This window comes from Lagenorhynchus albirostris, chromosome 17, assembly GCF_949774975.1.
Source record: "Lagenorhynchus albirostris chromosome 17, mLagAlb1.1, whole genome shotgun sequence".
Taxonomy (NCBI): domain Eukaryota; kingdom Metazoa; phylum Chordata; class Mammalia; order Artiodactyla; family Delphinidae; genus Lagenorhynchus; species Lagenorhynchus albirostris.
In genome coordinates, this window is record NC_083111.1 from 8,321,676 (window position 1) to 8,336,238 (window position 14,563).

General features: G+C 35.0%; 1 protein-coding gene across 9 annotated transcripts in view; it reads right to left on the reverse strand.

Annotated features, from left to right (window-relative positions):
* The window catches only part of ASPH (aspartate beta-hydroxylase), a 256,661-nt gene that overhangs the window by 211,532 nt on the left and 30,566 nt on the right, over window positions 1-14,563 (reverse strand). For 8 of the 9 annotated variants that reach the window (XR_009536458.1, XM_060128096.1, XM_060128093.1 and 5 more), the window contains exons 2-3: window positions 9,795-9,944; window positions 6,590-6,658 (exon numbers count right to left, since the gene is read on the reverse strand). Coding sequence is in view for 7 of the 9 variants with exons in the window: in XM_060128096.1 (XP_059984079.1) it covers window positions 6,590-6,658; window positions 9,795-9,944 (219 nt within the window). In the remaining 2 variants the exon portion in view is untranslated. Of the gene's footprint in view, window positions 1-6,589; window positions 6,659-9,794; window positions 9,945-14,563 lie in introns of those variants that run through there. The other variant, XM_060128098.1, reaches the window with a different exon arrangement.

The window sequence follows — 14,563 nt, forward strand, 5'->3', positions numbered from 1 at the left end:
GCTCTGATATGTCACAGTACTCAAATTCAAAGTGCAAGACATGATAAATACAGGCAAAGACTGCATAAGCTTTCAGAAAGAACATTATTAAATCATACTCATTTGTTCCAAAATATTAACATTCCAAAATCAGAAGCTTTGGACTGTCAGAAACATTAACAGAATGAAACATAGTCCCTGAATAATCAGGAAAAGACAAACTAGGGTTATAATAGTTATTTAAGCGTTAGGAGATCACTGTCCAATGTACAACACGTGTATCTTATTTCCAGAAGTAGCTACTGAATAATGCTTTTTTAAACTAAGATTAGCAAATTGGACAGTTTTCCCGACACATGTAAGTGCTGAGTCAAGGGGGAAGTTGATGCGCTTCCAGGGTTCTGATTCGAGACTTTTACTTTCAGGCTCTCATTTTGATAAGCCTGCAAGAGCGAGCTCTAAAACAGAAACTAAATTTGTCATATTCCCTTCTGAAAAAATGGGTGAATAATCTACTTTCTGAAAGCAACTTGATTAAATGGGAAAAAATAAGAATAAATATTTGAAAAGTAGAAATTATCGTAGTTAAATAAAATGTTAAAAAATGCAAATATTTTCCAATTTTAAGCTCTATAAAGAACCAAAGCTAGGCTAAGTTTCACAGAGGCTCAAAGAGATGTAAAAACATGAAACACCACTCCCAAAAAGGGTAAAAGAAATCAAAGGTCTTGGATCTTATCACTCTTAAGCTATAAGAGCTCTGTTTGAGGTGGGAAATGAATGAAATCTCATTTTAAGAAATCCATGTTACATATGTCTAATACAATTGTTTTTGCTATCATTGTTTTTGCAATTCATTTTAAATGAATTGATTCAAAGGTGTTTTTAAGGTTTTCTAATGGCAAAAATTGATTCTCCTAAAAAGAATTACCACTTTAATAAATTTAATTTACAAATATAAAAACCATGTATACCTAATATACCATATATACCTAAGCCAAAGTTGATGGTCAATTAATAAGGTAATACAGGAAAAAATGGAAAAAGACCGTTATTTAGGATGAATAATTTTAATATGTACAACATTATTTAAGATAACATATTGACATTTTCCTTCCTGTGTAATATGCCTCCTTTAAAAAAAATACAAATTACTTTCTCTGGATGTCTATTTGGAAATGAAATTTAAAATAAATTTTGCTTTCACAGACAGAAAGATTCAGACACACTACTATCTGAATACAGTAACTGAACTACCCTAAGGCAAAAATATGAGGTTATTTTCAAATTATTTTAAAAGCACCATTAATACAGAATTTTACACTGAAATTTGTATTAACCTGTCTGACAAATCAACCTAAACAAATTACAATTAAAGAAAAAAATCAGCCTTTTAAAGGACCATCATTTTACACATCAGTCATGTTAAAGAACAACAGAGAAGCACTGAATTTATGTATCATGCTAGAAATATTTTTATAATTAATTCCACTATAATCATCTTAATGAATAGCGTGTTAGAAGGACAAGCAGCAAGGGTTAATCACAAAACAATGTGCTATTAAGTTTCTGAATTTAGTTCAGCGAGTACATGAGTTGAAACAAAACGATACAGAAACCAATTATACTACCAAGAACATCATTCTCAATGCACTTTGTGGACCAGTAGGAGAATGAGGGGGTACCGCTTTCCTCAAGTGGGAAAGCCAAGCAAGGAACTAGCTAGGCGCTGTACTGGGGAAAAGATGACACAGTTGCCTTGTATTGTCCGATCGCAGCTGCCCCACTGCATGTTAAGCCCTGGATGAGCAAAGGAAAGAAAGAAAAAGGAGATTTTGCTTCGGGGGTTCACAAGCCAGTGACTTCAGTCCCTGCATCAAAGTTACTGGTTATGTAAATCCAAGATGACGCAAGTCTTTCCCTGAACCCCTTCATTCTGTGACGTACCATCAACGCCATCTGTGGTCTCGCTTTCTTCTTCTTCTTCTTCTAGCATTTCAAAAGGAGTCATTATATCATAGAGAAATGAGAGGAAACCATAAAACCAATCTGAACTTTCCTCTGCTAAAATATTAAGGACTTCCTCAAGAGAATCAATATTTTCATTACTGCCATCTTTGGTCAGGCCTACATAAGAATAAAGGAAGAGAGAAAGAGAAAATAAGGAGAGCAGTTAGGTGGAAAAAAGAAGTTGAGGAAGAGTGATCTCAAAAAGGATGTGCATCATGGTCAAGGAAGTTTACAGAAAAGGTATTTTGGAAAATAAAGAAATCGGTTAAGATGCACACCTTACAATCAACTCTCAATCATATGGACTAAAGGAAAAGCAATTTGACCAATCCTCACCCTTCCTACCAGCCCCTAACCGGGTTTGCCTTTCTCTCATCAGAGAATTGAGAGCCAAAAAAACCACAAAATTGTATCAGCCAAAACAGACTGACCAACTTCAACGGGAAAAGTGAGTGAAAGTCGTATGAGGATAAAAAGACACTTCCGACAAGCCCCACATTTGCCCATGTAGCACCCAGATATTATCGAGAGTTGATTATACAAACACTTACATATATCAATAAATATTCACTGAAAACAGAAATGTTCATTTCCTCAAACTTTTCCCTTTAGGAGCTGCAGTTAGTTTAGGAAACTCTGGAATTGATATGACTAGCAGGGTAACTGTTCAGCCTTCACAGAAGGGCACCAACGTGCTCAAATTATACCAGATAAACAACTTAAATTTTAAAACTAGAAAATGTTAGCTCTATAATGCTCTGGTTACCGACTTGTGGTCCTGTCATTCTGACCAATAATAAGAGTCAGCTATTAATAACAATTCGCTCAGCCTACCAATATGAGATGTGATCAAGGCCAGTCACCTGCAACAGGAACATTCCAGAGTTCTCTCCCTATCAGCTCACGGAATTAGCTTCTACTGCAAAGATCCCAGACCCCCATATGGAAAGAAAGCAGTGTATATATCGTTTTTATCATTTGTTTTTTTCCTGTGAAGAACTGGCTTTGGGTAAGACTGGTCTCTTGGGTCCAGTAGGTATCAAAGTCCACCAGTAGAACTGTCAAGTTCTATACAGTAAGTTCCATAATTTTGAGGAGAAAAAAAAAAAGACAGGCTGTGAGAAATATGCACATCTACGATTTTAGAGCTGTTCGGATTATAACCACCTAATCTGGTATTTCTGGCTTTGACAACACAGAATTTGTCCACACAGCATAACTACCAGCAATCAAGACTGGCAGGTAAGGGATAATAATAAGACAACTAGTTTAATGTTAAAGATGATAGTGGATTTTCCCCACATTAGTCCATAGAAGAACTACATTGCGCCATTCTTCATGCGTTGGGGGGAAAAACCCCACAAACTTCAGTCGGTATTTAAATTATTTTTTGACCAACCCAGCATGTTTCTTCACTGAACTAAACAGTTGACAAGTGCTGTGAACAGAGATCTGTATTCCCACCCAAGTCCCTGTGGGAATAACACTATTTCTTCTCCTTGTCCAAAAACTCTACAGCTGTATACTTAGAATAAACATTTTTCTTTTTCTCCATTTTCCGATACAAGTACTTCCAAGTATTGAATATAAAATACAAAACTTTACCACCCTTCAGCATGACAGGATGAAGTATGCAACGAATATGCAAAAGTATTTGAGCAAAACTGATTACCCAACTATGCAACATTTTTGTGGTTCTTAAGACAAAAGTACTAGTCCAAAGAGAAAAAGAAAATATGTTCTGGGTTTATAATTCCTTATCCTCTAAGAGAAGGCCTGAACCAAAGAGCAACATGCGCCTGCCTTTGGGCAAGATCCAGCCCTCCCTTCCCTACTGCTCACTCAGGCATCTGTCAAGTCCACAAATGCTTGTCAAGGCTCCAGAGACTGCCTTCCCTTTTGTTCTCTGGCCATAGCTGGTAGCAGCTAGGTGGAAAAGGATAACTATGTAATCCACAGGTGGTGTTAGTCTAAGAAAATGCTACTCAGAATTTAGTCCTCTTTCCTATGGATTTATTTGGGAAACAAGTTTTCAAAGAATACATTATGAGACAATGTAGCTTTCAATCATCCAAACCAAAATCAAAGACATTTTAGTTTAGATAATTGGGCCACAAAAGTAAGAAGGAATGTAAACAAGACCAGGCTTAGAATATTTTCCAAGTATACTGTAAGGGCCGTGGCCAGAAGTAATAAACTTAATGATGCCTATTGATCTTGATTTACTCCCATATTTCATTCTCTTTATAGTTCATAAGAAAAGCAAACTTTGAAATGTAAAAGAAATGTAAACATGAATGTGTACATTTCCTCAAACTGATCAAATTTAGATATATGCAAATTTAAGACTCCAGAAAGAAATACTAATGAGAGAAATCCAAACCTATGGAAGTTCAGCATAACTATTACCACACCTGCCATGCCAAGCTCTCACCCAATCTCTGACTTTCTACTTTCATCCCTCCCCAGGGATTCCCTCTGCCTTAATCCAAGGCCCTTAACCTTGAACCGCTTCTCCAATGAGAACGTACCCCAGAGATCTGGCTCCTTTTAGGGTACACACTCACTGAATCTGCTCCCCCGTAATCTCTCCCTGAACATACAGAGCCCAGCAAGGCAAGAATTTCACCTGGTTCTTGCAACCATCCACCAGTAATAGAGGCACAACTAGGCTACTATAACCTCACAAAGTAGAAAAGAACCTTAGTCATAAAATTCAATTCCCATCAAGGTTATATTTCATGCAGAGAATTCAAACACTACAGAATAAGGTCAGAGGACAAACAGCTTACATTAGTTTCTTTCATCTTTACCAAAGCCACAAGCCAACTGCGAATTTGTACATACACACAGTAAAATAGTTTATCTTAGCCTTTGCGCAGTTAATAGTCAAATGACCAAATGAACACTCAGATTCACCAACTGAGTTCTGTCTCCAAGTATATGATTCTTGCAAAAGGAACAAGTTACCATTTGCCCATACCACATATGTGGCTACCCACAAATGGCAATGTTCTAAATTACAATTAATTAAACTCTTAACGGTTGCTTACAAATATTAAGGGGAATAAATTTTTGAAATCTAAAATACTAAAAATCAAGTTATTAATGTAAGTTTGCAATAGAAATCAATGTGTGCTGTAGAAGAAATAACATGTTTTCATTTTTAATAGTTGACATTTCCTGACAGACCAAGATAGCTGATTTTAAGCACCTGCCCCCTTAAAAAAATCAACAAAATACAGTAGATAAGTAATATTATTTCTAAAAATGAGGCAACGGCTCACATGAAGTTATTTTTAAATAAAAAGCTTTGCTATTCAGAATCTGTCGTTTAAAGAAAAGTAACAAAATGAAGTAATAAACCATTTACAGGCATGCAAATTAGCATCATTCTGAAATAAGGTCTATGTAATCTTCTTTCTTACGCATGCCTAGGATTATAGTCTTCTGAGAATTTACCATATTCACAGAAACCCAAATTTAGATATATAATGACAAAATTGTATAGAAAATTCTATTACGGTTAAGACAGGAAAAGAAATTTCATGGGTATAGGAAGCTTTCACTGTTAAGTAGCAAATATAGTTCTCACTGAGCAGTAACAAGAAAACAATGTCAAAATTAAGACGTTTTATTACACTTCAATACAGATGTATCTCCCATTTTTTTCATATCCATAAAATATACACAAGATTGTGTGTCTAGGAAGAATCTGTGCCATTATTCTATTAAGCTTAGTATGTAAACCTTGCCATATTTGTTATTTTTCTAAAGACTTTAGTGTAAAATGTTTTAATGCATATTACGCTACATACTAAAACAAAGGAAAGGATGCTGTTTAACAAGCAGAAATAATATCTCACCAGGCCAGATTATATAAAATTTGCATATTAAAATTAGCACCATCCTTTCTAGTATGAGAGTATTTTAAAATTAAATGAAGGAATATCACATCTTTATCTATTATTAAAAAAATCTCAATGATAAAGACGGGTAATTCTGGTGATAAAAGAGAAGGGTCCAAGACTTTAAAAAAATCAAGAAACCTGGCCAAAGACTACTAGTTTATATTTTAATGTTACCTTTCAAATAGTCATAGGACATTGTAAGATGTTTACTACCACTATTTTATTTCAGAATGAATTTATGTAAGCCTTCAGAAATTTACATTTTCAAATGGACATTGAATTATGTCAAATGATGCTAAAGAACGGTCACCATTACCATATGTGAAAGCAGACTAGGACATTATCTACATGTTCAAATGTTATGTTCAGAATATAAAGTGCTTTAAATCTAAAAACACATATGAAATTATATTACTTATATCTGTGCAGGAGCTATATACTTATCCATTTGTAACAGTAAATTGAAATGTGAGAGTTTATAGAAAAATAATTAAGCCATTCAACATCCCAACAAGAATGAAATAAATGATTTAAGTGGGAAAATATCTTTCATAAAATGGAAATGACTGACACAAACATTACTAAAGCTAAAATATTGGGTTGGCCAAAAGGTTCATTTGGCCAACCCGATATTATTTTGCTTCCAACATTTTAGCACCACTAATTAAAAAAAAAAAAAGTGTACTTGCCTAATAAAACTTTGGCATCATCTACATCAAAATCTCCATCACCATCAGCATCATAGATTCCCAGTTTTCCTACAAGAGGGGAAGGAAAGACGGATATGGGAACAAAAGGAAAAACAAATTTAATAAGGTGTTACTATTTCTTACAGTCCTGCATATCGGCCATTAATGCAACCAATCAATGCAACTCTTTGCTCCTTTCATCCTTAAAAGCCGTGCTAATGATAATCTCACTTAAAAATGAAGGCAGTTCACTTAGAGATTGAGGAAATATTCACCTAACAAATCTAAGAAATATAACTCAGATAATATTTTCTTTAAGGGCTTAACAATACCCTGAGATTTAATCATTTCAGAGTTGTTTTTTTTAACTTTACTGCTAAAAATATTTTAGGTAAAATTTTCAACATACATAAGGAATAATACAGATCCATTTCTAACAGTTACATGAAATTTAATGTTTCTAAAGTACAGAAGTTCCTCACACCATTAATATTCAAAACAAAAGAACACCCACTGAGCCTCAAATAAAGACCATATATAACATCGAGTATAAGTACTAAAAATAAGAGGATGATTAATTTTACGTTTCATAATAATGATTTATGACAGAAGCATCATGAATCAACCTTTAAAAACAGACTTCTGGAAATAAAGTATGTAAAACTGGCTTTTTGAAACTACAAAGGAAAACTTACACTTATCCTACTTAAAAATGTAATTAGCACTGGCCACCTACTACTAAGAAAAAAAATAAGGCTTAGAACAGACAAGCTGAGAAGACAATACTAGCAGACTTCCTCCTTCAAGAACAGTAAATGTGTATTTTAACTTTATCATCTCAGAGCACTATTCAGCATTTCAAATATAAGTCAAATACATTCAGTTCCCTAAAAACATCCTAAAATCAACACAGTTTATAATTCATCATTGGACAATGGCTGTGAAGAGACTTATTAATTTAACATTTTAAACAACAATATTTTAAATAGCAATATTTAAACCACATTTACAAATACAGCATCAGTACTAAAACACCAGTTGGCAGCACTGCCACCATTTTTGTTTGTTTAAGCAATGCTTTTATTTTTACTTATTTTTTTTGAATTTTAGAATTTTATTTATTTTTTTTATACAGCAGGTTCTTATTAGTTATCTATTTTATACATCTTAGTGTATATATGTCAATTCCGATCTCCCAGTTCACCCCACCACCACCATCCCCCGCCACTTTCCCTCCTTACTGCCACCATTTTAAAATAAAAACTAAGTTAACTCCAATAAAGATGTTAAAAAAAAAAAGGAAGTTAAAACATTGCACAACAGCAGGAAGATCTTTGGGAGTAGAGTTGCTATGACCAACCTAGACCCTCCCAGAGCCCTGTTCCACTTAGGAAAATATTGTTAACCTGCTATGTAGAAGTCTGATTGACAAAGCACATACACGTTGAAAGTGACAATAACGATAATAATGTAGACATAAGGAAGTTATCATTTCTATAGCTAAGAAAATATAAGTGAAAAGCGCTGGTCTGCAGTTGAGGCTACGTATAGCACAGAGTTCAAATAACAATAAAAAGACAGAAAATACTATACTTTCTCACAAATTTAAGAGGGAAAATTGGTCCTACCACTTACATTCTCTGATGCAGGTGATAACTAAAATAGTAGCCCAAGGATGAGGTTTTAGAGACTAACACAAGTAGACTTAAAAGGCATCTCCAATAGCCTACCTTGAAGTACCTCTGATAAGTTATAACGGAAGTCCTTTGCTTTGGCTGCATGCATACAAAAACACGAAAATTGTTACTTGAGCTTAAATGTACACATCTTCTAAATCTCTTCTTTTGTCTGATAGACTTTGCTTCGCAACATCATCAACATAAGTTAACAAAAGCACAGACCTACTCAGAAGTTCATCTCCAAACTAAAATTCTTCCTCTATCACTCTTACCAATCTACTCGGAGGCACTTTCCTCGAAGTACAATAATAAAAGTAAGAAGCTTTAACAAAAGGCAGATTACATGTGTGTTTTGTTATTCTTTGCCTTTCCCCCCGGAAAGATGGCTGGCTATAAACTAATAAGTAAAGCAAAAGTGCAGAACGGTCTATGGAAGGGAGGGGATTTTCTCTGTGACACTGTACATACAGAGAAAAGTATGCATTTTTTTCAGTGAAAAGGTCCACATCTTTCACTGGATTATTAGAAAGGAAGGCCATTTACTCACAACAGCCAAAAAGTGGAAATAACCCCTATGTCCATCCATGATGAATGGATGAGCAAAATGTGGTGAATCCACACGATGGAACATAATTCATCCATAAAATGGAGTAAATACCAAACCCTGAAAACATCACACTAAGTGCAAAACAACAGACACGAAGGGCCATGTATTGTATGATTCCATTTATGTGAAATGTCCGGAACAGGCAAATACACCAAGTGTATTAGTGCTTGCCAGGAGACAAGAAGGAGAGGGGGATGGAAATATTCTGAAATTAATAATGATGACAGCACAAAATTATATGTTAAAAAACAGTGAACTGTACATTTTTACACATTTACAATATTGAATTTTATCTCAATTACAAAAAGAGACTTGGTCAGGTGAAACAAAAAAAAAGTATGACTCCAAAAATTATAAAGAATCATGAACGTAAAAAACCGTGAAAAACTGCAGTGATTATGGGGAGAATAAAGGAAATGGAGAGGAAAGGAAGACAACTATCAGAAATAACACAGCAATTTCCTCAGAACATCCTACAGGCCACACCTACACATGCACATGCACTCATACACACACTCACATCCACACACAACAGTTCCAACAAGGACACAGAGGCGTGTGCTTGGAAATGCTCTCTTTAAGGCAGGGTCTTGCAAATTGTGTTTATGATCCATTCATGGGTCCCTAAATAAATTCAGTGGCTCCTGACCAGTATTTTAAAAATTCATAATACAACAAAATAGAATAGAAATTATAGAGTACTGCATGTCGCGAGAGTACGTACTGTTAAAACTTTTTGGTGTGATATATAGACAATATAAAGCCTATTTTTTTCTATGACAGATCATGTTCAAAGAAGTTGAAAGTACCACAGCGAGGTAACCCTGATAACATCCCCTTCTGTTCCTTCCCTACTGAGAACCACTGACGAGGCTACAGAATTGACAGTACCAATAAGAAACAATATGAAAATCCTTACCCAGCACTTCCTCGTAATCAACAAGATCAAACCAGACCACAGCTACCGACGTCCAGACTCCGAGCAATGCAATGACCATAAACCACGTGAAAAACGAACTTCCAGAAAGTCCTCCTTTCCTCCCATTCTTGTGTCCTCCATGCTTTGTCTCTGTTAAAAAAATAAAACAGACGGACAATGTCATTATATAAGAAGAAAACACTTTATTGAACCTCTTTTCACTGAAATATTTCTCCAGGAATTTGTGAGTACTTCCAGTGGTAAATCACTTCAAAACTATCAATAGTTTTCACTTAAATTCTTAAATCATGTTACACAAAATAAAGATTTTAAAAATGGAAAAGACTATGCTTAGCCTCAATACCACATATGTATGACCCTAACTTCTAAGTAACGAGAGAAATAAACTACTAATGGGCTAGCGATTTTTTTAAAATAAAAATTGATATGTGTATTCCTTCCAAGTTCTTTATCTAAACGACCTAAATATAACCTCCTTCAAAGTTCAGAGCATATCAACAACTTAAAGAGATCATAAATGTAGCCAAAGCCTTTATTTTTCCTGTCGCATTTAGTTTCTGTAGAATCTTGAAAACTGTAACTGCCATAGAAGAAGCTCCCCGCAAAACGCTTCATATTCTTAGCCAGAGACACAGAGATAAAGGAAGGAAACTATTTATAGGAAACAGAGGTCAGGGAAGAAGAGAAGCCAAACAGTGCAATTCAGTCCACCTCCACAAGATCCATTGGGACCCAGGGAAGAAGGGAAAGGTTTTCATAATTGGTCTCGACGTAGGATACAGTTTTGTAAAGTGCTGTCCACCAGAAGTGTCATATATCACATTTGATATGTTTAATATACTTTATACTCTTCTGGAAATACTCGTACAGCCAAAAATAAACAAAAATAATGATAGCCAAGTAATATTAAGAGAAAATGGTCAACACTGTCCTTAAAAGGACCATAAAACTCAAATTTCTCTTAAAAAGGAATATGATAAATATTAAATATTAATAAATAAATTAGAAGAATATGTCATATCTCAACATGCCCTTTGGGAAAAGGAAAAATTTATCAAGCAAGTAGGAAAGTAGGATGCTATCTTCCGCTGGTGGAGCACATTACCTCCTCTACGTGCATGCGATTCTCACAAGGGTCCTGTCAGTGTTTCTCAAGAGGGTGTTTCTGGGTTTAAACAGGACAATTCTTCATCCTGTGTGACTGTTCCTCACACTGCAGGGCAGCTGGCATTCCTGGTTTCCTCTGGTCCCACAGGTAAGTAGCTCCCAGCGATTATGACAAACAAAAACACCCCCAAATATTTCCAAGTGTCCACTACAACACTGGGGGTAAAGATGGGAATAATCATCTCTGTTTTACAGAAAAATGATGAAATGGTTCACCCAAAGCCACCAGCATAAGGTGGGTCGAGCCAGGAATAAGCCCTGACTTCTATGGTCCTGAATTCCTTGCTCCATATGAATGGGCCAAATTACATGATTTCAGATACCTCACTAGCTCTCATCTAAAACCTGCTTCCTGATTCCTAAATCCAGTTCTAATTAGGGAATACTGGTAGTAATTTTCCAGTGGGTTAAATCAAGAACATACTATCAATTCTTCTTGTTAAAAAGATATACATATTTTTTAAACCAACCACTAGATCAACTTTTCAAAAGGGGTCATAAAAACTGAATCAGTCTTAGAGTGTGTACGTTATGTTTGTGGATATACACACTCAAACATACACATATTTACTTATATACCTATATTTAAGTATATAAATTGGTGAACTAAAATAAAACAAAATTCCTTCTTAAAGAAAAAGTCAATTTCCTTTTCTAGTGTTCTTTAAATATTAACAGACCCATCAATAAGGGCCAGATTTATGAATGATCACATGGTGAACTTACAAAAGTATGCTTTACCAAATAAGATCCGGCCACCTGATTCGTTTCTTTTCTTTTTCTTTTTCCTCACGTGATCTATTAAGTCTCCTAAAAGCTGGCTATATAAAAACATAACTTACACATTTAAAAAAATACCTGCTGGGCACAGATCACAATGTTACTTATTAAATCCACTTAAAATAGGCTCCACTGTTTTATTATCTGAACATAGTCACCGGAGTGGAGACTGGGTGAAAACTGTCTGCAGTGCTGGTGAGGGAAAATGATGATTTCCAAAATTTTATGTGTCTTAAGATTAGAAGTTATACGAAGAACAATATAAAATAAAGCACCACTATAATTTTTAAAAAGAAAAGAAATAGCTTCTGTGGGAAGGGGAGCGCCACAGATTCAGTAACAGTGTTGTATGTTTAATTTACTGAACTTCTACAAACATGAAGACATTTTTTAAGACTATTTGAAAAAACCTTTATTTCTATACAACAAATCAATATATGCACATTACCCATCTGTATAGAATACTAACTATAAAAAGAATAACGGGGCTTCCCTGGTGGCGCGGTGGCTGAGAGGCCGCCTGCCGATGCAGGGGACACGGGTTCGTGCCCCGGTCCAGGAAGATCCCACATGCCGCGGAGCAGCTGGGCCCGTGAGCCACGGCCGCTGAGCCTGCGCGTCCGGAACCTGTGCTCCGCAACGGGAGAGGCCACAGGAGTGAGAGGCCCGCGTACCGCAAAAAAAAAAAAAAAAAAGAATAATGCCTTCTAAATATGGAACTATAATAGTGACTAAGGATGTTCCTCCCTTGGCTACTTATTACCTAAGAATCAAACTTAAACTTTTTATTTAAAATAAGTGCTAAAATGGCAGGAAATCTGGGTTCTTGTCTTATCTCCTCTTGGACATTTTGTAACTGATTACCAGTCTCTTGTACTGTTCCTGATTAACTAGAAAATAATAAGGCCAAATAAATATAGTTCAACATTTTATTCATTCATTTAATGTATTTATTCAGCACATATGTGCCAGACATGACTCAGTTTTTTACTCAATAATTAAGTTTTCAAAATGTGTACCTCAATAAAAGTACACCTCAGATGATGCTATTTGAAATAAGCTTATAAAGAAATAGCTAGTAAAACAAAATAATCATTTGAATTCCAAGTCCAATTCTTTCTCCATTTCTATCTCTTTCTTAAAACAGAAACAGAGGGGGAAAATTCCTGAGATTCTCAAAAGGAAAGTATCATTTATCCAAGTTGATTCGTAATACTCGTCTAAGTTATTGACCTGCAACACCAAATACAAGTAAAAAGTGGAAATGAGTTTTTAAAAAAATTATATAAATGCATATACCAAAACAGAGAGAAGGGATTAGGAGGGTAAAGAGAGAGAAAACCAAAGACAGTAATGAATACACCTTTACCTAGAATCTATTCCCATTTATTTTAGACATGATGCTAACAACTTCAATCAAGTTTCCTAACTCACTGCACAAAACTAAAGAATAGACCTTAGAGACAGCCTCCCCCAAAGGAGTTAAAGCAACAAGTGCTGATGGAGGGCAGGCCTATAAAATGTCTGAATACAGCACGAGTAGACACAAGAACCTGAAGAGTGGCAGGAGGCCATTTACGATTGATGCTCACTGGCAACCCTGACTAGTCCTTAACTATTAAACTTACAGTCCTTAACTATTAAAGTAATCTTTAGTACAAGGTAATCATGATATCATATTCATTCTGTCATTACACTATTGTTTTAAAACTGTTAAGAATGCAAGAAATGTACAATAAATTCTGGAAAGATTTTCATTTAAAATATTTTTTTATTAAATGGATTTATCGCTTAAAAGGTAAACGTCAAAAAAAAAGAGTAAATGTTATTTAGCTAGAACATGAAATAATTAGCATTATTTTATCCATCCCTTTATAATGTCAAATACATGAGGTGTTACTCCAGTAGTATTAATCTTTTTACTGTTAATATTTACCAATTCCATAAAGGAACAAAACAGTAAATTATAGAAAGGAGTCTTTCTTGAGACATCTTTTCTAGGGGAAACTTTTTAATTGACACTAAATAGCACACTCTTGGTATGTCACTTTGTAAATATGGTGTACCTAGTCCCAAAGGGCAGATCAGTTTCTGTCCAACTAAACTGAAAAAAGCAGAGTAAGATAAACCCTTCGAGAGAGTTTAAAACTCCCCAAGCACACCTGAAACCAGTACTGTGTTCCAAACATATTCTGGAAGAACATCTAGTAGTTGTCCCTCTTTTCTAAAATCAGAATAAATCTAAGAATTTTCATTTCATTTCTGGCTCCATAGTCAACCTATATAGTCCCAGGGATTCATAAAAAAGATTTTTTTTTAATGAGGGTTAAGAATATGGCAAGAACTATGTGATTCATTTTTTTTCCACATTGACCCATCAAATCAGAAAACGCTCTCACATACTACCGAACACAGAAAATTACCATGGTGATCAACGGAATTAGTCTCCCCAAAATGAAGCCTGGGCTAGGGACAATCGGAAATTTTATTTATTTGGTTAGAAAAGGGAAAATAGAAGATGCACCCCCAGCATCTGAGCACAAGTCAGTTACTTAACTGGAAGTACAACTAAGTGAATTACAAATAACCATTGATGAGATTTGGTAAGCATTATGCTGGTGATTTCATATTTATACACAAATTCTACTCATTTAAAGTTAACATAAAAGCAATTCATCAAACTGGTTATTTTTCTACATTACAAAATGTCCCCCTTTAGGAGCCATGAACTGTTAAAAGTGGGTCAGAAGTAACAGCTGACTTTGCCTCACTATGTACGTTAAGCAATCCATGAAGAAGAG